The sequence below is a fragment of the Schistocerca americana genome, chromosome 1 (assembly GCF_021461395.2).
Source record: "Schistocerca americana isolate TAMUIC-IGC-003095 chromosome 1, iqSchAmer2.1, whole genome shotgun sequence".
NCBI classification, from domain to species: Eukaryota; Metazoa; Arthropoda; class Insecta; order Orthoptera; family Acrididae; genus Schistocerca; species Schistocerca americana.
Genome location: NC_060119.1, coordinates 304,013,087 through 304,038,529, shown reverse-complemented (window position 1 = coordinate 304,038,529; position 25,443 = coordinate 304,013,087). Strand labels below are relative to the sequence as shown.

Below are 25,443 nucleotides of genomic sequence, written 5' to 3'. Positions count from 1 at the left end.
TGCACTCGGTATGTCTAGTGGGGGACCACATTCGAGATGTGCAGGAGGCCTCGCCTGCAGCTGTTGTGTGTGCAGAGTGCAATAGTAGGCAAGTTGTAGCTCCGTTGGCGCCAACGACGCCTGTCGCTTGGGTTTTGAGGCTATCTTCAGTTCCTACAGACGGCTGGTGGATGTGGTGAAGGCTGATGGCCTCGTTCGTGGGATGTAAGCGGAGTCTGCAATTTGCAGCGTAGTTCTCAGAGTCGATGAGGGCCCTTTAATTTAGTGCTGTGTGGAGGTGTCAAGCAAAGCAACCAAAGGCTTCGTCGACTGTGTGACTGCAGATTTGTAAACCTGTGTTGTCGGGTGGGGACTTTTAGGACTCCCCTTGATACGTCAGGAGTGCACTACGCAAAGGAACCAACCACTCTGGTAGCAGAATACTTGAGTACTGCACGTGAGGGTTTTCTGGCTAGGTGGCAGGTTGACGTTATCTGATGAACACCCACTAGATGATGCGTAGATAGCGAAATCAGACCACGTTCAGAGTAACGATACTTCAACTGTCAAAACTTTATCAGAAAATTGTTGAAGTATTCGCAAAAGTGTTTCCGAATTTACCGCCCTCTGGGAAACTTCTCGCGCTGAAATTATTCTTGGGACCGAGAGCTGGCTGAAATCCAAAGTAGAAAGGTGAAATATTTGCAATTCACAGAACATGTATCAAAAAGATAGATTAGATACCATTGCAGTTGACAAAAATGTGTGCACTAAGGTCGAATTTGAATGTGACAGTGAAGTTATCTTGTCGCTTATAATGGTTCTAGGTGAAATCAAGGTAACTGTTGGATGCTTTTACAGGCCACCCGATTTCGCTGTGACGGCTTTAGAGTCATTGACAGAAAGTCTATGGTCAATAATGCGGAAATACCCAGAACATGTAATATTAGTTGGAGGCGGATTTAACCTATCGAGTAGAGATCGGGATATTCATGGATTCATTGCAGGGGGTACAGAAAGAGAGTCTTGAAAAGTTTTTTGGAATACGTTTTCCGTAAATTGTCTTGAGCAACTAGTTCGACAGCCGACACGCAATGGAAATATTTTAGACAGTGTTGCTACACACAGACCTGACCTAATTGACGGCGTCAGTATAGAGTCAAGGATTAGTGAGCATGACGTTATCATGCTAAAGTTAATAAATCAATCAAGAAAAGCGTGAGAGTATTTCTTCTAGAAAGAGCAGATGGACAGTTGTTAGCATCCCACTTAGACAATGAAGTGAAATGACATCGTTTAGTTCCATTACGATGGACGTAGGAGAATTAAACCGATTGTAAATCATAAATTGGATTAGTACATGCCGAGTAAATGGATTAAGGACGGAAAAGACCCACCACGGTCTAAAAGCGAAGATAGAAAAATGCTTAGGAAGCAATAGACAATGCGTAAGTGACGACAAAGAAAAGCTGGAAAAATTCATGCACGTGTAAAAAGATCGACGCGTAAAGCTTACAACTACTACCACCTTCATACCATAGCAATAGATGCTGCCGATAACACGAAAAAATTCTGATCCTATGTAAAATCGCTAAGTGGGCCTAAGGCTTCTATCCAGACACCCGTTGACCAGCACGGTGTGGCAGCAGAAGTTGCAAAAGCAAAGCCGAAGATTTAAATTTCACATTTAAGAAATCGTTCACGTGGGAGAATCATACAAACATACCGTCGTTTGACCATCGCACGGACTTCTGTATGGAGAACATTGCAATAAGCAACGGTCGTACAGAGAAACAACTGAAAGAGTTAAAAGCATATAAGTCGCCAGATCCTGATGGAATCACAATTCGGTTTCACAAAGAGCACTCTACAGCACTGGCCCCTTACTTAACCGAGATTTATCGCGAATCTCTCACCCAGCGCTAAGTCCCAAGAGACTGGATAAAGCGCAGATTACTCCTGTATATAAGAAGGCTAAAAGAACGGACCCGCAAGGCTACAGACCAATATCTTTATAATCGGTTTGCTGCAGAATCATTGAATATATTCTCAGTTCGAATAAAATTTCCTTGAGGCGGAAAAGCTACTGTCCACAAATCAGGGCGGTTCTAAAACGCATCGCGCGTCTGAAAGTAAGCTTACCTTTTTCTTGCACGAGATCCTGCGAAAGACTGGTGAAAGGGCAATAGGCGGATTCCATATTCGTAATTTCCATAAAGCATACGACACGGTGCCACAATACCGACTACAACGAAGGTACAAGCATGCTGAATAGGTTAACAGACTTCTTAAGTAACAGAACACAGCTTGTAGTCCTCGATGGTGCGTGTTCATCAAAAACAATGGTATCTACAGGAGCACCCAGAGAGACGTGACAGAACCGCTGTGATTTTCCATATACGTAAATAAGGTATACAGGTTGAGCAGAAGTCTGCAACAGTTTGCTGATGATCCTAATCAAATGGCGCGCCTATGAACTACCGTCCCATTTGTGCGACTGGATTCGTGATTTCTTGACGGAAAATCATCGAGCAAAACGGAAGTAATTTCTGATGTTCTCCAAGGAAGTTTTACGGGCCCTCTGCTATTCCTGATCTACAGATACGCGTAATACAAATATTTTAGATCTGGTAGCCACGAACAGACCAGACCTCATCGACGGTGTAAGTGTTGAGACAGGGATTAGTGATCCTGATGTTGTCATTACGACTATGGTCACGATAGTTAAAAAGTCGGTCAAGATGGCTAGGAGAGTACTCTTACTAGAAAGATCAGATAAGCAGTTGTTAGCATCCCACTTAGTGAATGAACTTCAGGTACTATGGACTTGGAAGAATTATGGGCAAATTTTAAACACATTGTAAATCACGCATTGGACAGGTACGTGCCGAAAAAGTGGGTTACGGACGGAAAAGACCCACCGTGGTTTAACAGCGCAATTCGGAGAATGCTCAGGAAGCAAAGGCAGTTACACTCGCGGTACAAATAAGATCGCGAGAATGAGGACAGGCAAAAGTTAGTAGAGATTCGTGCTGCTGTAAAAAGAGCGATGTGCGAAGCATACAACCACTACCACCGTCATACCTTAGCAAAAGATCTTGTTGAAAACCAAAGGAAATTCTGGTCTTGCGTAAGATCGGTAAGCGGGTCGAATGCTTCCATCCAGTCACTCACTGATCAGTCTGGCCTGGCAACGGAAGACAGCAAAACGAAAGCTGAAATTTTAAATTTAGCATTTGAGAAATCATTCACGCAGGAGGATCGTACAAACACACCGCCGTTTGAGTCTCGTACAGATTCCCGTACGGAGGACATAGTGATAGACATACCTGGGGTTGTGAAGCAGCTGAATGGGTTGAAAAGAAATCTCCAGGTCCTGATGGGATTCCAATTCAGTTTTACAGAGAGTACTCTACTGCATTGGCTCCTTACTTAGCTTGCATTTATCGCGACTCTCTTGCCCAACGTAAACTCCCGAGCGACTGGAAAAAAGCGCAGGTTACGCTTGTATATAGGAAGGGTAGAAGGACGGATCCTAAAATTACAGACCAATATCCTTAACATCGATTTGTTGCAGGATTATCGAACATATTCTCAGTTCGAATATAATGAATTTCCTTGAGACAGAGAAGTTGCTGTCCATGCATCAGCACGGCTTTAGAAAGCATCGCTCCTGCGAAACGCAAAGATCACAAAGAGAAGAGTGATTAGGGCTCGTACAGAGGCACATAGGCTATCATTTTTTCCTCGTTCTGTTTGGGAGTGGAACAGGGAGAGATGATGCTAGTTGCGGAGTATGTATGTAGATGTAGGAGACAACATAAGTACCAGTCTTAAAATGTTTGCGGGTGATGCTGTCATTTACTGTCTTATGAAGTCATCAGACGACCAAAACCAATTCCAAAACTATTTAGACAAGATACTGTATGGTGCGAGAAGTCACAATTGATTGTAAATAATGAAAAGTATGAAGTCATCCACATGAGTGCCTAAAGGAATCCACAAAATTTCGATTACACGATAAATGACAAATCTAAAAGCTGTAAATTCAACGAAATACTTAGGAATTATACGTAAGAATAATTCAGTTGGGACGATCACATGGATAATGTTGTGGGTAAAACAAATAAAAGATTACGATTTATTGGCAGAACACTGCGAAAATGCAATAGGTCTACGAAAGACAGTGCCTACACTATGCTTGTACGTCCTCTTCTGGAGTACTGCTGCGCGGCGTGGGATCCGCATCAGGATCGACGGAGGACATAGAAAAAGATCGAAGAAGGGCAGCTGGTCTTGTACTATCGCGAAATTTTGGAGAGCGCGCCACGGATATGATACAGTATTGCAGTGCCTGTGTTATTCAGCATTAACGAGGCCTTTCCCGGTCGCAAATATCAGGCTTAAACACCTCGTGTTCCCTAAAACGACAATCATTGGCTTCAAACATTTTCCTATCGGGGCACCTTCCTCCTGGAAATCTCTCCAGGTACGAACGTTGAGCGCGAGCGCAATTGTCGTCAGCTAATCCACCCATAATATAAGCATCAGCCATCTCTATACTTGTGACACTGGCATTGCGCGAGCCAAGTCTGTGATTAACTGTACGTAGTAACCGGTGTGTTAGCAACGGTCGTATTGATCGCTGGAACCTGAAAACAAGCAGTGACGTACGTTGCTTGGCAGCAGGAACGTGTAAAACAAAACGACGGCTATACCAACGTAACCGGACGTCACCAAGAGTGCATGTCCCCCATGACTCTGTTTCGTTCTTATGTGTTTCCCATGATTAATGAGTTGGAGAAAATGAATTGTAACATGGAAATGAAGCTATTCCAGACCCATGTTCGCATAACATGACTAATTCGTCTATCTGTGAGGAATGTATCCTGCAGTTTGTCCCGTAAATTTTTGTTAAATGCTGTAAACAGCTCTATTTGGGCGTGGAACAGTAAAGGAAATCACTAGTAATGGTGTGGGGTACCCTCCGTCAGGCGCTATACAGTGGCTTGTGGAGTACAGATGTAGATGTATATGGTGACAGTGGTGATACTGTAGTCACGGTGCGCACGTTGTTTCAGGCAGCAGTGACCTGCCGGGCGGCTGCGGCAACAACCACTCGCTGGACCGGAAGCTGCTGGCGTCTGCGTCGACGGGCCGACCGCTGATGGGCGCCGCCAGCCTCGAAAGCGTCCGCAAGTCCCCGGCCAGAGCCGCCGCTGCCGCCGCCGCGCTAGCCAACAGGTCAGCTGACACTCCGCACCACACCACCACTACATCTTGTTCTCGTCAGCGGCACAGCTCCCACACTACAAACCAGTAACGGCAACTGGGCCCAAGTCGACATCAACCATTTGCACAGACTAGACAGGAAAAACTGTCTCGGTTCTGCTCCACCTAGAAAGTTTTCGTTGTGGTCTTCAATCCGAAGACTGATTTGATGCGGCTTTCCATGCTGTTCTATCCTGTGCAAACCTCATCATCTCCGAGTGACTATGGCATCATACACTACTGGCCATTAAAATTGCTACACCACGAAGATGACGTGTTACACACGCGAAATTTAACCGACAGGAAGAAGATGCTGTGACATGCAAATGAGTAGCTTTTCAGAGCATTTACACACGGCTGGCGCCGGTGGCGACACCTACAACGTGCTCCCATGAGGAAAGTTTCCAACCGATTTCTCATACAAAAACAGCAGTTGACCGGTGTTGCCTGGTGAAACGTTGTTGCGATGACTCGTGTAGGGAAGAGAAATGCGTACCATCACGTTTCCGACTTTGATAAAGGTCGTATTCTAGCCTATCACGATTGCAGTTTATCGTATCGCGACATTGCTGCTCACGTTGGTCGAGATCCAATGACTGTTAGCAGAATGTGGAATCGGTGGGTTCAGAAGGGTAATACGGAACGCCGTGCTGGATCCCAACGGCCTAGTATCACTAGCAGTCGAAATGACGGGCATCTTATCCGCATGGCTGTAACGCACCGTACAGCCACGTCTTGATCCCTGAGTCAACAGATGGGGACGTTTGCAAGACAACATCCATTTGCACGAACAGTTCGACGTAGTTTTCAGCAGCGTGGACTATCAACTCGGAGACCTTGGCTGCGGTTAACCTTGACGCTGCATCATAGACAGGAGCGCCTGCGATGGTGTACTCAACGACGAACCTGGGTGCACGAATGGCAATATGTCATTTTTTTTTTTTCGGATGAATCCAGGTTCTGTTTACAGCATTATGATGGTCGCATCCGTGTTTGGCGACATCGCGGTGAACGCACATTGGAAGCGTGTATTCGTCATCGCCATACTGGTGTATCACCCGGCGTGATGGTATGGGTGCCTATCGTTACACGTCTGTCACCTCTTGTTCGCACTGACGGCAGTCTGAACAGTGTTACAACCTATGGCTCTACCCTTCATTCGATCCCTGCGAAACCCTACATTTCAACAGGGTAATGCGCGACCGCATGTTGCAGGTCCTGTACGGGCCTTCCTGGATACAGAAAATGTTCGACCGCTGCCCTGGCCAGCACATTCTCCAGATCTTTCACCAATTGATAACGTCTGGTCAATAGTGGCCGAGCAACTGGCTCGTCACAATACGCCAGTCACTACTCTTGATGAACTGTGGTATCGTGTTGAAGCTGCATGGGCCGCTGTACCTGTACACGCCATCCAAGCTCTGTTTGACTCAATGCCCAGGCGTATCAAGGCCGTTATTACGGCCAGAGGTGGTTGTTCTGAGTACTGATTTCTCAGGATCTATGCACCCAAATTGCGTGAAAATGTAATCACATGTCAGTTCTAGTATAATATATTTGTCCAATGAATACCCGTTTATCATCTGCATTTCTTCTTGGTGTAGCAATTTTAATGGCCAGTAGCGTATATCTTTCTCAATCTGCTTACTATATTCATCTCTTGGTCTCCCTCTACGATTTTTATCCCACGCGCTTCTCTCAAGCACTAAATTGGTGATCCCTTGATGTCTCAGAATGTGTCCTGTCAACCGATGCCTTCTTTTAGTCAAGTTGTGCCACATATTTCTTGTCTCCCCAGTTCTTTTCAGTACCTCCTCATTAGTTTATGCTGTACCCATCTAATCTTTAGCATTTTCCTGTAGAACAACATTTCAAAAGCTTCTGTTCTCTTTTATCTACACTGTTCATCGTACATACAGGGTGATAAATATTGTACTTTATGAAAATAAAGACTCTACTCAGGAGGACGTCGTTATCAGGAGAAAGAAAACTGGCGTTCTACGGATCGGAGCGTGGAATGCCAGATCCCTTAATCGAGCAGGTAGGTTAGAAAATTTAAAAAGGGAAATGGATAGGTTAAAGTTAGATATAGTAGGAATTAGTGAAGTTCGCTGGCAGGAAAAACAAGACTTTTGGTCAGGCGAATACAGGGTTATAGATACAAAATCAAATAGGGGTAATGCAGGAGTAGGTTTAATAATGAATAAAAAATAGGAGTGCGGGTAAGCTACTACAAACAACATAGTGAACGCATTATTGTGGCCAAGATAGACACGAAGCCCACGCCTACTACAGTAGTACAAGTTTATATGCCAACTAGCTTTGCAGATGATGAAGTAATTGATGAAATGTATGATGAGATAAAAGAAATTATTCAGGTAGTGAAGGGAGACGAAAATTTAATAGTCATGGGTGACTGGAATTCGAGTGTAGGAAAAGGGAGAGAAGGAAACATAGTAGGTGAATATGGATTGGGGTAAGAAATGAAAGAGGAAGCCGTGTGGTAGAATTTTGCACAGAGCATAACTTAGTCATAGCTAACACTTGGTTCAAGAATCATAAAAGAAGGTTGTATACATGGAAGAATCCTGGAGATACCGAAAGGTATCAGATACATTATGTATTGGTAAGACAGAGATTTAGGAACCAAGTATTAAATTGTAAGACATTTCCAGGGGCAGATGTGGACTCTGACCACAATCTATTGGTTATGACCTGTAGATTAAAACTGAAGAAACTGCAAAAAGGTGGGAATTTAAGGAGATGGGACCTGGATAAACTGACTAAACCAGAGGTAGTACAGAGTTTCAGGGAGATCATAAGGGAACAAATGACAGCAATGGGGGAAATAAGTACAGCAGAAGAAGAATGGGTAGCTCTCAGGGATGAAGTAGTGAAGGCAGCAGAGGATCAAGTAGGTAAAAATACGAGCGCTAGTAGAAACACTTGGGTAACAGAAGAAATATTGAATTTAATTGATGAAAGGAGAAAATATAAAAATGCAGTAAATGAAGCAGGCAAAAAGGAATACAAACGTCTCAAAAATGAGATCGACAGGATGTGCAAAATGGCTAAGCAGGGATGGCTAGAGGACAAATGTAAGGATGTAGAGGCTTATGTCACTAGGGGTAAGATAAATACTGCCTACAGGAAAATTAAAAAGACTTTTGGAGAAAAGAGAACCATTTGCATGAATATCAAGAGCTCAGATGGAAAACCAGTTCTAACTAAAGAAGGGAAAGCAGAAAGGTGGAAGGAGTATATAGAGGGTCTATACAAGGGCGATGTACTTGAGGACAATATTATGGAAATGGAAGAGAATGTAGACGAAGATGAAATGGGAGCTACGATACTACGTGAAGAGTTTGACAGAGCACTGAAAGACCTGAGTCGAAACAAGGCCCAGGGAGTAGACAACACTCCATTTGAACTACTGACAGCCTTGGGAGTGCCAGTCCTGACAAAACTCTACCATCTGGTGAGCAAGATGTATGAAACAGGCGAAATACCCTCAGACTTCAAGAAGAATATAATAATTCCAATCCCAAAGAAAGCAGGTGTTGACAGATGTGAAAATTACCGAACTATCTGTTTAATAAGTCACAATTGCAAAATACTAACACGAATTCTTTACAGACGAATGGAAAAACTGGTAGAAGCCGACCTTGGGGATTCCGTAGAAATATTAGAATACGTAATACTGACCTTACGACTTATCTTAAAAGAAAGATTAAGGAAAGGCAAGCCTACGTTTCTAGCATTTGTAGACTTAGAGAAAGCTTTTGACAATGTTGACTGGAATACTCTCTTTCAAATTCTAGAGACGGCAGGAATAAAGTACAGGGAACGAAAGGCTATTTACAATTTGTACAGAAACTAGATGGCAGTTACAAGAATCGAGGGGCATGAAAGGGAAGCAGTGGTTGGGAAGGGAGTGAGACAGAGTTGTAGCCTTTCCCCAATGTTATTCAATCTGTATATTGAGCAAGCAGTAAAGGAAACAAAAGAAAAATTCGGAGTAGGAATTAATATCCATGGAGAAGAAATAAAAACTTTGAGGTTCGCTGATGACATTGTAATTCTGTCAGAGACAGCAAAGGACTTTGAAGAGCAGTTGAACGGAATGGACAGTGTCTTGATAAGAGGATATAAGATGAACATCAACAAAAGCAAAACAAGGATAATGGAATGTAGTCGAATTAAGTCGGGCGATGCTGAGAGAATTATATTAGGAAATGAGACACTTAAAGTAGTAAAGGAGTTTTGCTATTTGGGGAGCAAAATAACTGATGATGGTCGAAGTAGAGAAGATACAAAATGCAGACTGGCAATGGCAAGGAAAGCGTTTCTGAAGATGAGAAATTTGTTAACATCGAGTATAGATGTAAGTGTGAGGAAGTCTTTTCTGAAAGTATTTGTATGGAGTGTAGCCATGTATGGAAGTGAAACATGGGCGATAAATAGTTTGGACAGGAAGAGAATAGAAGCTTCCGAAATGTGGTGCTACAGAAAAATGGTGAAGATTAGATGGGTAGATCACATAACTAATGAGGAGGTATTGAAGAAAATTGGGGAGAAGAGGAGTTTGTGGCACAACTTGACTAGAAGAAGTGACAGGTTGGCAGGACATGTTCTGAGGCATCAAGGGATCACAAATTTAGCATTGGAGGGCATCGTGGAGGGTAAAAATCGTAGAGGGAGACCAAGAGATGAATACACTAAGCAGATTCAGAAGGATGTGGGTTGCAGTAGGTACTGGGAGATGAAGGAACTTGGACAGGATAGGGTAGCATGGAGAGCTGCATCAAGCCGGTCTCAGGACTGAAGACCACAACAACAACATGAAAATAGACGTAAATTAGTTACAAACTATGGTGTGCACACTATTCAAAATGTAAACTCCACTTCAGATATTCGCATTTAGGTTATGACATGTTCGAAATGTCTGCCATCATTGGCGATGATGTGGCGTAGACGAATAGGAAAATTCTGCATGAACTGCTGAAGTGTCGGAACACCGATGCTGTCGATGACCACCTTAATGGCTGTTTTCTGCTTAGAGATGGTTTTGAGGTTATTTCTATACACCTTGTCCTTAATATAGCCCCACAGAAAGGAATCGCATGTATTCGGAGAATGTAGCAGCCAGTCGATGCCCATGTCAGTGGCCTCTGAGTATCCCAGAACCAAAATTCGGTCCCAAAAGTGCTCCTCCAGGGCATCACTCTTCTGCTTCGATGGGGTCGAGCTCCGTTTTGTACGAATCACGTCTGGTCGACATCAGGATCGCTTTCGATAATGCGGATGAAATCATCTTCCAAAACCTCCACGTACCGTTCAATAGTAACCGTACCATCAAGGAACATCGCACCGATTACTCAGTGACTGGACACTGCACACCACACAGTCACCCGCTGAGGGTGAAGGGACTTCTCGATCGCGAAACGCGGACTCTGTCCCCAAATGCGCCAATTTTGCGTATTGACGAACCCATTCAAATGAATGTGGGCTTGGTCGCTAAATCAAACCATATTAATTCCCATCATGCTCCGCGGCCAACCGTGGAGTTGAACGTCCTAACGCAAACAGTTCAGAAATTATGACTATTTTATTTCATATAGTTCAACAATTGTCACTCTGTATTCCACTTCCCACATGGCCACACACCGGACAAATACCTCCAGAAAAGACTTCCTGCCGCTTAAATCTATATTCGATCTCAACAAATTTCTCTTCTTCAGAAACGCTTATCTTTCCATCACCAGACTACATTTTATATCCTCTCTACTTCGGCCATCATCAGTTATTTTGCTGCCAAAATAGCGAATCTCATCTACTACTTTAAGTGTCTCGTTTCCTAATCTGATTCCCTCTCCATCACCTGATTTAATTCGACTACATCTACATCTACATCTATACTCCGCGAGCCACCTTACGGTGTGTGGCGGAGGGTACTTATTGTACCACTATCTGATCCCCCCTTCCCTGTTCCATTCACGAATTGTGCGTGGGAAGAACGACTGCTTGTAAGTCTCCGTATTTGCTCTAATTTCTCGGATCTTTTCGTTGTGATCATTACGCGAGATATATGTGGGCGGTAGTAATATGTCGCCCATCTCTTCCCGGAATGTGCTCTCTCGTAATTTCGATAATAAACCTCTCCGTATTGCGTAACGCCTTTCTTGAAGTGTCCGCCACTGGAGCTTGTTCAGCATCTCCGTAACGCTCTCGCGCTGACTAAATGTCCCCATGACGAATCGCGCTGCTTTTCGCTGGATCATGTCTATCTCTTCTATTAATCCAACCTGGTAAGGGTCCCATACTGATGAGCAATACTCAAGAATCGGACGAACAAGCGTTTTGTAAGCTACTTCTTTCGTCGATGAGTCACATTTTCTTAGGATTCTTCCTATGAATCTCAACCTGGCGCCTGCTTTTCCCACTATTTGTTTTATGTGATCATTCCACTTCAGATCGCTCCGGATAGTAACTCCTAAGTATTTTACGGTCGTTACCGCTTCCAATGATTTACCACCTATGGCATAATCGTACTGGAATGGATTTCTGCCCCTACATTCCACTATCCTTGTTTTGCTTATGTTGATGATCATCTTATACCCATCTTTCAAGACACTGTCCATTCCATTCAACTGCTCTTGAAGTACTTTGCTATCTCGGACAGAATTACAATGTCACTGCCAAATCTCAATTTTTTTTATTTCTTCTCGCTGAACTTTCATTCCGTTTCCAAATTTTTCTTTGGTTTCCTTTATGAATTGCTCAATGTACAGAATGAATAACATTGCGGTAAGCTACAACCCTGTCTCACTCCCATCTGAGTCACTGCTTCCTTTTCATGGTCCTAGACTCTTGTAACTGCCGTCTCGTTATCTACAAGTTCTAAATAGTCTTTCGGTCCCTGTATTTTGCCCCTGATACCTTCAGAATTTCAAAAAAGGGTATTCCATTCAACATTTTAAAAAGCTTTCTGTAAATCTAAAATTACTATAAAAGTACGTTTCCGTTTCCTTAACCTATCTTCTAAGATAAGGTGTAGGGCCAGTGTTGCTTCGCGTGTTCCTACATTTCTCTGGAATCCAAACTGATTTTCCCCGACGGCGGCTTCTACCAGTTTTCCCATTCTTCTGAAAAGAATTCGTGCAAGTATTCTGCTACCATGACTTATTAAACTGATAGTTCGATAACAATCACACCTGTCAGTACATGCTTTCTTTGGAATTGGAATTACTACATTCTTCTTGAAGTCTGAGGGAATTTCGCATGTTCATGTATCTTACACACCAGATGAGCGACTTTTGTCATGGCTGGCTCCCCCAAGGCTATCAGTAGGTCTGATGGAATGTCGTCTACTCCCGGGGCCCTCTTCCAGTGCTTTGTCAAATTCTTCTCCCAATATCATGTTTCCCATCTCCTCTTCATCTACTCCCTGTTCCATTTCCATAATACTGTCTGCATGTTCATCTCCTCCTCCAGTCTTAGAACTGAAAAGTCGTTGCTTGGTCACAAAAACGATCTTTACACCGACGACATGTTCTCCGCTCGTTAAATCATCTCTCAAAGTGCACACAGTCTGTAAGCTTTCTATTAAAAAAAAAGTATATGAATACTGAATCTTTTGTTTTCCAAAACTTTCTACTCTTGTAACGTATTTCAGATATAGTGTTCAACCTCTGAGCAGTACTGACTGTTGGTTGGTTCAGTGTTGCGCATATGAACAGGGTCGTGAAACGAAACTTCAAACTTACGTAAATGCGGAATTTGAAATTATGAAAATGATCATTCACCAACAAAATCAGAAAACGGCGCCCTAAGACACATGTAACACGGACTAAATAACATCGCACTCAACAAACAAAACTGTGAAAAGGAATTACAATCAACTCGGCTCATATCCACAAGCATATAGTCCAAAGATTCAACCAGAAAATCAAAACGCAACTAAAAAATATGAAAAAACAGGCACCAAAGAACCTCACACACTAGAGCAATCAGTGAAACACAAATCAGTAACATTCATAACATGGGTAACAGGAAGAAATTGTACACTTTAACATATAAACAAAAAACAACACACAGGATAGCAAATGTATTAAAAGAAACAGGGAGTGCACATCGCTTACAGAACAAAAAACACACCTCAGTTACATATATAAACAACAAAAAACCAGGTAAATACCAAGGGGCAGATATACTACTTGGAAGAATGTGTATCACTGTCTTTGACAACAGGTAGTAATTTCAAAACCAGGTATTAAGAATACAGGAGGAGATGGAAGTATGAAAATAGTCATTCTGCCTTTGCCGATCACCTGAGAAAACAGACATGTTCCATCCAACATTGAACAAGACATGAAAATTATTAGAATGAACAATAACAACAAAAAACGCCTGACATTACAAGAAAACATTCACATACAAAGAGCCCTTGCAATGAAGAAGAAAATAATTAATGACCAAATCAATATAAGCAATAATTCACTGATCATGTTAGCCACTAAAACATCATCAAACAGAAATCTGAAGCATAAACACACACACACACACACACACACACACACACACACACACACACACACACACACACACACACATATATATATATATATATATTCCTGGAAATTGAAATAAGAACACCGTGAATTCATTGTCCCAGGAAGGGGAAACTTTATTGACACATTCCTGGGGTCAGATACATCACATGATCACACTGACAGAACCACAGGCACATAGACACAGGCAACAGAGCATGCACAATGTCGGCACTAGTACAGTGTATATCCACCTTTCGCAGCAATGCAGGCTGCTATTCTCCCATGGAGACGATCGTAGAGATGCTGGCTGTAGTCCTGTGGAACGGCTTGCCATGCCATTTCCACCTGGCGCCTCAGTTGGACCAGCGTTCGTGCTGGACGTGCAGACCGCGTGAGACGACGCTTCATCCAGTCCCAAACATGCACAATGGGGGACAGATCCGGAGATCTTGCTGGCCAGGGTAGTTGACTTACACCTTCTAGAGCACGTTGGGTGGCACGGGATACATGCGGACGTGCATTGTCCTGTTGGAACAGCAAGTTCCCTTGCCGGTCTAGGAATGGTAGAACGATGGGTTCGATGACTGTTTGGATGTACCGTGCACTATTCAGTGTCCCCTCGACGATCACCAGTGGTGTACGGCCAGTGTAGGAGATCGCTCCCCACACCATGATGCCGGGTGTTGGCCCTGTGTGCCTCGGTTGTATGCAGTCCTGATTGTGGCGCTCACCTGCACGGCGCCAAACACGCATACGACCATCATTGGCACCAAGGCAGAAGCGACTCTCATCGCTGAAGACGACACGTCTCCATTCGTCCCTCCATTCACGCCTGTCGCGACACCACTGGAGGCGGGCTGCACGATGTTGGGGCGTGAGCGGAAGACGGCCTAACGCTGTGCGGGACCGTAGCCCAGCTTCATGGAGACGGTTGCGAATGGTCCTCGCCGATACCCCAGGAGCAACAGTGTCCCTAATTTGCTGGGAAGTGGCGGTGCGGTCCCCTACGGCACTGCGTAGGATCCTACGGTCTTGGCGTGCATCCGTGCGTCGCTGCGGTCCGGTCCCAGGTCGACGGGCACGTGCACCTTCCGCCGACCACTGGCGACAACATCGATGTACTGTGGAGACCTCACGCCCCACGTGTTGAGCAATTCGGCGGTACGTCCACCCGGCCTCCCGCATGCCCACTATACGCCCTCGCTCAAAGTCCGTCAACTGCACATACAGTTCACGTCCACGCTGTCGCGGCATGCTACCAGTGTTAAAGACTGCGATGGAGCTCCGTATGCCACGGCAAACTGGCTGACACTGACGGCGGCGGTGCACAAATGCTGCGCAGCTAGCGCCATTCGACGGCCAACACCGCGGTTCCTGGTGTGTCCGCTGTGCCGTGCGTGTGATCATTGCTTGTACAGCCCTCTCGCAGTGTCCGGAGCAAGTATGGTGGGTCTGACACACTGGTGTCAATGTGTTCTTTTTTCCATTTCCAGGAGTGTATATATATATATATATATATATATATAAACACGCAGAGACCTTTGTAACACTACGACAGTAAACACGCACCTTTGATCACAAAATAAAATCGTAAATGATGTGTTGCAATAAATGTAGACACATGGGGACCGAATGAACACATTTCCAGGACCACACACATGGACTAACAACCCAGGAAATCGTAAGTAACAATCTACTGTTGCGTAAGGTGCAATGCACACACAACAAAATATTCAAACCTGAATGATGGATATGGGTTTTACTTTAAAGAAAATCGCTCTTGAAAATTTAAACTCTGATTGTTGACGAAGAATGACTGCACAGCATAAGAGAACTGTAACAATTGCGAAAGTATCTCATTACAAAAATTAGACATTTCAACCAGTTGCGTAAATTGTGACATAATGAAAACAAAGAAGTCAAATTAACACTGATCGTAAGTTTTATTAGTTATCAGAGGGACAAAGATTTCCTCCAAATAACGTTTCTGAAAACAAACATGTTACCTTAGATGGATTACCTTAGGAAATTCCTCCAAAACTCTTCTCCATTAATACAAAGAATGAAATAACGTTATAAACAAGTTTTCGTCACCATAATAAAGTATTTCAGATAGTTTGTACCAGATTAACAAGTTACAGATCTCACTGTCTGAAAAACTCGACTACTCGCTACTGCGCCCCACTAAAAATGCCCCAGCGCTGCACAACTGACTACGAACAAGTGAACCATAGACAAAACTAAACACAGAGTCAAGGATCTTGTTCACTGCTCGTGCATTGCGCTTAATCTTTGTCCCAGTGCAGTAAAGGTGAATTACTTACAACAGCAGAAAACATATGAAAACATTAAGAGTCCTCTCTACCTGTTCACTGACGTACTGATACATCATTCCAGGTATAGCACTCTTCACTCCTTTCCGGATACAACTGTCCAACACAAGGATCTATTCTGTGCATAAAAATGGAACGTGAAGTTGGAAAACTCCTGTTAATACTTAATTTCCACCACTTCAGTTTCGGTATTGATCCATGTAACACGAACGCAACAGCGTTCTTCCCAGAGATAAGTTATGCTGCATGCGCACACTGACATCCGTCTTTGAACATCGTACATTCATCGCTAAACATTATTGTGACACTGCAACCCCTCCCAAACGTGACTACTAGCCGATCTACGCCTGATTTTCCGTCAGTCTACCCAATTTTGAACATCTTCGTATAGAAAAACATCTGAAATTCATTGAATCTTCCGATTTGCCGCCCAGTCCATGTTTGGCTTACGAACAGTGCTGCGCTCTCAGAAATTTATCAAATTAAGGCCGATGTTTGACATTATTGGTCATGAATGCTCTCTTTGCCATGCTGGTCTGCTTTTTGTGTTCTTGCTTCTTCCATCTCGTGTTATTTTGCATCCAAGATCGTCCAATTCCTATACTTTGTGGTCCCCAGTTTTGATGGCAAGTTTCTCACTAATTTCATTACTGCTGCTGATTACATTCGTCTTTCATCGGTTTACTCTCAATGTACATTCTGTTTCCATTAGAAAGAGAGGAAAGCCATATGAGCAACGATTCTTATCACTGGTATCCTTTGACCTTGAGTTTTAATCCCACTTTTGAACCCTTCTTTTATTTCAGTCATGGCTCCTTCGATGCATAGGTTGAACAGTAGAGGCGAAGACAGCATCTCTATCTGCAGCCTCTTTAATTGGAGAAAGTCGCTCTCGGTCTTCCATTATTATCGTTGGTTCTTGTACATATTGTACATTACTCATTTGCCCCTATAACGTACACCTTGTAACGTCCCTCTTAGCTCCTTTTGTTTTAGTTTTCAGCGATCGAAGATTGGTGAGGGATAGTTATTTGAGTGAACACTATTCAAAATGTCTCTTTATGAACCTTACGCTGCAGTCATGGACTGTGCGGCTGGGCCCGGCGGAGGTTCGAGTCCTCCCTCGGGCGCGCGCGCGCGCGCGTGTGTGTGTGTGTGTGTGTGTGTGTGTGTGTGTGTGTGTGTGTGTGTGTGTGTCTCCTTAGGATAATTTAGGTTAAGTAGTGTGTAAGCTTAGGGACTGATAAACTTACCAGTTAAGTCCCATAAGATTTCACACACATTTGAACATTTTATGAACCTTGAAGTTTCTGAAAATTTAGATGGAAAAATATTACTTTGATATGATAAGAGTACAGATCATTTTACTTCATTTACAGAGATTTTGCAAGTAATACTTTCTTGACAATGCTGTATTGCTTTTCTAAATTAATCATTTGCGTTGTAACTGTCCATGGTATGCTTTTGAAACTGTTAAAATATGTTCCGCCAATGGAAGACTCTAAGAACGCCTATACTGTTCCTCCTAATGATCCGTGAATAGACCGAATCACTGCTAACTATACCTCTGACATTCAACGTAATGATTCCAGACTCGCAGGTCATAATGTCAGCAAACTGTTCAAATAATGATAAAATTTTCTCAAGCTTCCAGACACATAAAGTGATTTAAAATAAGATAGCTGCCGAGGTGTACTTGGCCGAAAACTCGTGACTTTTAAACCATTTAACGCGACTCGAAGCTCCAGAGAACTTCGTCAGTGCTCATATATATATATATATATATATATATATATATATATCCGCGAAATCATGCATACGTATATTCAGTATCTCTTCAGGGAAGAAATGTGAGGGCGGGTTTAACGCCTGAGGAAGCTGCGTGTTAAGATAGCTAATTTATTAAGTTCTCTAGCCGTTCTACTACGCTACCGTGAAAAAACGATTCTACGTTTTGCCGTCGTGAGCCACCATATCAACACAGCCGCGGCCAGGACAATATTTCGTCGTGCCACATTCGCCCTACTGGGAGAGAGAATACATCAAATCTGGAAGCAGTTGGATACAAACGGCCGCGAGCTAATGGTCGCCCACCTGAAGCTGACAGTCAGTCTTAGCTTTCTATTGGGAATGGATTGATGCAGCCACAGTAACACAACAAACGTCATCACAGGGAAAACGTGAAAACGCCGAAAGGGAAATTCAACCGGCCTCCCCAGCAACAGCATTGGACAGAATGTAAAACAACAGAACGCACCTTTATCAACACGACGACGAGAAACATCGACGCAGGTGCCATGTCGGCTCTTATGAAGGGACTTAATTTTGCACCAAAGCCGCAGAGTTTGCCTTTGGCTGACATAGTAAGTGGTGTAGAACAAGCAGTTCACAAGACGCCCAGTGAAACTGCAGAAGAAATTTGCGAAAGACGAGACGAATTCTTTAAAAATAAGCCGCCGACCTCGAGCACTAGAGCTGAGCATAATGATCTTAGCGAATCCCGAGGCGATCCTCTCGTCGTAGTCGTACCAGCTGACAAGGGCAACGCAGCCGCCATTGTGGAAGTAACCGACTGTGCCGCGGAGGTTTGGTTGATGCCGGAGGAGCGATCTGACGTCGCCGTGTTTTTTGTATGACGAATATTTTAACCAGACGGACGCCATCGCGATGAGAAGCCCATTAGCTCCTGTTATTGGCAACCTGTTATGGAGAACTCTGAGGACATCGCCCTGGACACGTCTTCTGCAAAGCCTAGTTGCTTTCATCGTTTCATCAACGACACGTTCGTTGTCTCGTCTCATGCACATGAAATGCTGGGAGATTCCTTGGACCACATCAACAATGACAGCATAAAGTTCAATACTGAGAAGAGAAACAAGCGCGTGTCTCAGCCACGATGTTTACTTGAAACCTGCGCACATGGACCGATATCTGCATGCTATCAGCTGCCACCACGCCTCGCAGAAAAGTTCTGTTCTGAAGATCTTGGAGCATCTCGTGGAAGCCATCTTAACGACAAAAACGCGCAGAAAAACTGAGCCGCTTACGCTAAGTATTAAAGAAAAGCGACTACAGCAACAGTCAGATTTCTCAAGCCATCTTTTCGAAGACACCATAGCAGAAGGCCCTCGAGGAGGACACGAATAAGCTTGCGTGTTTTATCATTCTGTGGATCAGTACAGAAAAGATGTATTGGCCTCTAAAGAGGCATAAAATCTGTTCTGTCTTCACGGCTCCAGCAAAAATACAACGTGTATGTGTCCTAAGATCCGATGATGGCGGCTTTAGTTTCGCCGAAACCGTTAATCATGGAATAAAAAGAATTCCTGCGATCTTGGCTACCAGTTTATTGTTTTACAACTCATGAGGCCTGTGAAAGACGATGTAGGCGTGAGAACGCCGTCAGTGTATAAAATACCGTGTGCGTGTGGTCAGTTTTATGTCGGACAGATCGTGAGTACTATTGAATAGCTCTATGTAGCACACGAGAAATGCTTACGACTTGGGTACCCAGAGAAATCAGTGATAAGAGAGCTTGCTGCAGAGAACGGACATCGTATTGAATTCGACGAGTCATGTGTAATTACACAGACTAACAGTTTCTGGGAGAGAGTCGTAAAAGAAGCGGTCGATATAAAAACAGCTATCGAAAGGTGGAAGAGGGCGCGGCGGGCGCGCAACGGAAACACGATGTTATATGACGCAGGAGCGAGCGCCAGTGACGTCAGAGAATGCAGCGCAGATGCGGAGGATGTACAGTTGTAGCGCTTGCTTATATAGCAGCACCTACGTATTGCGGTTTATAACTTTGTAGGAAATTTTACAGTGTGGGCACCCTTTGTGGCTCGACATTTAACGAAACGGTGCTTCACTTCTCGCCACATGCTCATAAGCATGACAGGTGTTATGGACTCTACTGCGGCGTAGATCTGTTGTGCCAAATCTACCATATCTCGAGCCCTTGTTCTGTAAACTATGTCCTTGATAAATCCCCATGCACTGAAATGCAGCTGAGTCTGATCAGGGCACTGAGGGAGCCACGCAGTGGCACCCCTCCTCTCCCTTCCGATCCAACGCTCGGAAACGTTTGATAAAAAAAAATGTGGTTAACAGCGACATGATCATGGGTGGGGGGCAGCGGGGCCACCGTTCTACTGGAAAATGTCGCAAGACATCAGTGGAACTGTGTACCTCACAAGCATGTCGAGATAGCTGTGCTCTGTCACTGCCCCGCTTGCGCCATGCGACTCAGCCCTGTTCATGAAGTGGTGAGGATCACATCTTGGAGAGTATCTCTGCCTATTGCGTATTTATGTAACAACATAAAATGTCGAGGTATTTCGTTATAAGGATTTGTTCGTGTATACCTCTAGCCCTTACACCCTGTATTAAGGATGGAAGGAGCAATCACACCACAGTCATCACTTGGCAATGGCCGAGGAGCACATGGCCGAAATCTCATAAAGTTTATACCACTTGCTGTTAGTGGAAGTAGTACTCTTCAGAATCTACTCTGCAGTGACGAAAGTCAAGGGATGATATGAACATACAGATAGCAGTAGTACCATTTACACAATGTTCAAAAGTTGAGTGCATTGGAGGAGCTGTCATTTGTTCTTAGATGAGTTATACCAAAAGGTTTCCGACGCGATTATGGTCGCAGGACGGTAATTAACAGACATTGAACGCGGAATGGTAATTGAAGCTAGACCCATGGGACATTCCTTTCCGAAAATAGTTAGGGAAGTCAATATTCCGCGACCCTCAGCGTCAAATGTGGCGAGGATGCCAAATTTGTCATTACCGTTCACCACGGACAACGCAGTGGCAGATCATCTTCACTAAACGACCCTGAGCGTAGAGACTAACAGCAAACAGGCAAGCGGCACTGCGTGAAATAACTGCGGAAATCAATGTGGGGCGTACAATGAGTGTGTGGGTCATGACAGTGCGGAGAAATTTGGCGTTAATGGGCTATGGCAGCAGGAGGCGGACGCGAGTGCCTTTGCTAACAGCACATTTTCTGCAGCGCCTCTTCTGGGCTAGTGACCATGTTGGTTGGACCGTAGACGACTGGGAAACTGTTTCCTGGTCAGATGAGTCGCGATTTCCGTCGTAAACGGTAACAGCCGATGGTAGTGTTAGTGGGTGGCACAGGCCCCAGGAAGCCACGGTCCCAAGTTGTCAACAAAGCACTGTGCAAGCTGGTGCTGGCTCCATAATGGTGTGGGCTGTGCTGTATTTACATGGAATGGACAGGGTCTTCTGGTCCAATTGAACTGGTGATTGCCTATAAACAGTTATGTTCGGTTACTATGTATGAGGCGTGTGTTTTAAGTAAGTACAGTTTTGAAATTAAGAAAAGACGCGCTAAGATATCGCAATAATTTTATTTTTACATGAAAGCCTGTACCTTAATCTACTTTTCTCCATAATTTCCGTCAATATTGAGGCACTTGTCATAACGTTGTACCAGTTTTTGAATACCCTCCTGCCGCCTGACTTGTTAACCACTGCATCACCACTGTTTTGACATCGTCTTGAAGACGCTGACCGCCCAGGTGTTTCTTCAAGTGCAGGAACAGATGGTAGTCGCTGGGCGCAAGATCGGGGCTGTACGGAGGATGATCTAGAGACTCTCATCGAAAAGATGTGATGAGATCTTTGGTCTGATTCGCCACATGCGGACGGGCATTGTCTTGCAGCAAAACGATGCTCTTGCTCAACTTCCATGGACTGTTGCTTTGATTCTGGCGTGGCGTAGGCCACCCATGTTTCATCGCCCGTAACAATTTGGCTTAAGAAATCGTCACCGTCGTGTGGTATCGCTCAAGGAAAGTCAACGCACTGTCTAAACGTTTGGTTTTGTGTACATCCGTCAACATTTTCGGTACCCAACGTGCGCACAAGTTTCGGTAATTAAAGTGCTCGGTCACAATGCCATACAAAACACAACGAGAAACATTCGGAAAGTCATCCCGAGAGGAGGAAATCGTTAAAGCGTCTGTTTTCTCTTACCTTATTGTCCACTTCCTGCACCAAACTTTCATTAACGACCGAAGGACGGCCACTCCGTTGTTCATCCTGCACATTTGTGCGGCCATCTTTAAATGCTCTCCCCCTCTTTCTTACCATTCCATCACTCACAATGTTTTCACCGTAAACTGCACAGATATCACGATGAATAGCGATCTGTTGTAGGTCTTCAGCACTAAGAAATCTTAAAACAGCCCGTACTTCATAGTCGGCGGGACTCGCTATTATCGGAGGCATCTTAAACACTTAGTACACAACGTAAACAAGGAAGAATCAGACTATAATGGCGTCAGTGCGTAGTTTAAGGTACAGGCTTTCTTGTAAAAATAAAATTATTGAGATATCTTAGCGCGTCTTTTTTTAATTTCAAAACCGTACTTACTTAAAAAACACGCCTCGTACTTCATGTACCCAAATAACTGTGGAATTTTTGTGGATGACAGTCCGTCATGTACCCGCTCACAATTGTTCGCTATGTGTTAGAAAAATATTCTGGACAGTTCGAGCGATTGATATGGCCATACCGATCGCCTGACACGAATACTATCGAAAATTTATAACACATAATCGAGAGGTCCATGCTCAGAATTCTGCACCGTCAACATTTTGGCAGTTACGGACGTGTATAGAAGCAGCATGGATCATTATTTCTGCAGGGGACATCAATAAGTGGTCGAGTCGATGCCACGTCGATCAGCAGCCGGGCAACAAGAGGTCCTCTTCAAGCTGCACTGCGCGTTCGGTGATAAAGTGTCGAGACGGAGGTGTCTGAGCGGTGTGTCTGTGTGCGCGTTGCAGCAGCGGCGGCAGCAGCCTGAGCAGCAGCAGCAGCAGCCACAGCAGCGCGAGCGCGGGCAGCAAGGCGTCGTCGCTGGCGGGCGGCGGCGCGGGCAGCGTCGGCGGCGGCTGCGGCTGCGGCTCGCTGCTCGACCTGGCGCCCTCGCCCTCCGACTCGGGCGTCGCCGAGCTGGAGGCGGCGCTGCGCGACCGCGACTCCGAGCTGGCGCACCTGCGGCACGCCATGGAGCACAACGAGCAGGTCATCTTCCGCGTCTACCAGGAGAAGGAGCGCGTCTGGGAGCGCGAGCTGCGCAGGCTCAAGAGCGCGCACGAGAACCGCCTGCGCGCCGGCGCACAGCGCGCCCACAAGCTCGAGCAGACGCTCATGACGCAGACCTACCAGGTACCCTCCCCCCCCCCTCTCTCTCTCTCACTGCCTCCACTGTGGCGCGTACCCACACAGCCAGAGATTGTCCCCTTTTTGGGGGTCCGACGTGTAGCACTGTACAGCGTGGCGTAGGTGAAGGTAGTCCACCTCCCCTTTAGATGCGTGTGCAGTATTTCGACTTCTGGCATAAACAGCTAACAATGGACACTTTTATGCAATAATCGATTGTTAGCCTTCTTCTGTCAGCATTTCGGTTCATTTCATTCTTGAAGTTAGACATTTCTCTCTGCGGTCTGCAAAATTACTTTCTCGATAGAAGCAAGAATTGAAATTCTGGAATCATATGTAAAAACAGGTTCGATTAAGCAAACTTGCGAAATTTTCGGGGTCAGGTGGCCTATGCAGGACTACCAGCAAAGAGAGCAATACAATATCTGTATAAAAATTGGTACACTCACCGAACTGTGCAAAATGTAAAACGACAAGAATTTTTTCAGTTCGCATACCAGACGTTGTTATGAGCCCAAAGAACCCTACACTGCCGGCCGGAGTGACCGAGCGGTTCTAGGCGCTTCAGACCGGTACCGCGCGACCGCTACGGTCGCAGGTCCGAATCCTGCCTCGGGCATGGATGTGTGTGATGTCCTTAGGTAGTTAGGTTTAAGCAGTTCTAAGTTCTAGGGGACTGATGACCTCAGATGTTAAGTCCCTTGGCGCTCAGAGCCATTTGAACGCTACACTACATTGGCCCAACGGGCGCATGTAAATAGGGGGGGGGGGGGGAGCTGATATTGAAAAGTCTTACTTTCGAGACATATAGTATGACGGCTGTGCGGTAATTGCGGGCCAACGACGATCAGAAACATTTAGATTATTTCATGTGCCGTTTGAATAACATCAACAGTGGTTTGTTAGACCCTTTCCACTACATTGTGAGTGATGGATGATCTCTCTTTCCAGTCATTGGAATTCAAAGAAAACAAGGCACTCGGCAACGGAGACCCGTCTCTAATACTTTTGAGTCAGCAGCCAATCCGTGATGAAGAAATCGGCGTTTGGTGCGGTGCAATAGGAACGCGCATCATTGGACCGATATTTTTTGACACTACCCTCAACACGGTTGCATATATCAAAATTTTTGATACATTTTGTACTCAACTCACCGAATGTGGAAGACAAAACTGCTTTTTACTGTAAGATAGGCCAACATGGCACAGGTCTAAGGTATCCCAAGAACGAGTCCATAATGTCTTCACTGACGAACACACTGTCTGCAAACATTTACGGCCACCACGCTCGCCGCATATAGCATCATGTAACTTTCTTTCCGGTGGGGACACTTAAACTATCCGAAGTTTATGCTGGGTGTAGGACTACATAGTCGGCCGGTGTGGCCGAGCGGTTCTAGGCGCTTCAGTCTGGAACCGCGTGGCCGCTACGGCCGCAGGTTCGAATCCTGCCTCGGGGATGGATGTGTATGATGTCCTTGGGTTAGTTAGGTTTAAGTAGTTCTAAGTTCTAGGGGACTGATGACAACAGATGTTAAGTCCCATAGTGCTCAGAGCCATTTGAACCATTTGTAGGACTACATAAATATGCTTAGAAGTGCACAGCTGTTTATTGATGTTGCAAATGTATTTTTCACTGTAGTTACATTGTAAATAAATGCCAAGTGCATTTCAGCTCTTCGTTTTTGTAATTTCACTGAATTTCCTTTATAGTTACACGGGCTACTTTTATCTACGCCACCTGGTGTAACCCCTAATGCAATTTCGGCTCTGTAGCCATTTTCAAACGGATCGCTAGCATCCACTGGTAGTTAATGACAGTGCACCCTGTAGTAGACTGAGTTGGCAAATGTCATGGGATAGTGGGGCGCAGATGGCATGTACTCCACATACAATGTTGCAACAAGGAACGTTCAGTTATTGGAAACCTCTAAAAGGGTGTACTAATTTTTTTTCTGGCTGTGTCAGGGTAATTATGAGACGCCACTCTGTTACGAAGATTGGAACTCCTAACACACAATCTGTGCATTCTATGTTCCCGATGCAATCAGCTAGCATTTTCTTGATGAGAGTGGTACGGAGGTGACAACGGCGCG

The 25,443-nt window shown here is 44.7% G+C and overlaps 1 protein-coding gene across 1 annotated transcript in view; it reads left to right on the top strand.

Annotated features, from left to right (window-relative positions):
• Positions 1-25,443, top strand: part of LOC124545366 (leucine zipper putative tumor suppressor 2) — a 421,767-nt gene that overhangs the window by 383,529 nt on the left and 12,795 nt on the right. Inside the window, exons 3-5 of the mRNA XM_047124312.1 lie at positions 5,061-5,223; positions 22,970-23,015; positions 23,079-23,354. Of these exons, the coding sequence (XP_046980268.1) occupies positions 5,061-5,223; positions 22,970-23,015; positions 23,079-23,354 (485 nt within the window). The remainder of the gene's footprint in view (positions 1-5,060; positions 5,224-22,969; positions 23,016-23,078; positions 23,355-25,443) is intronic.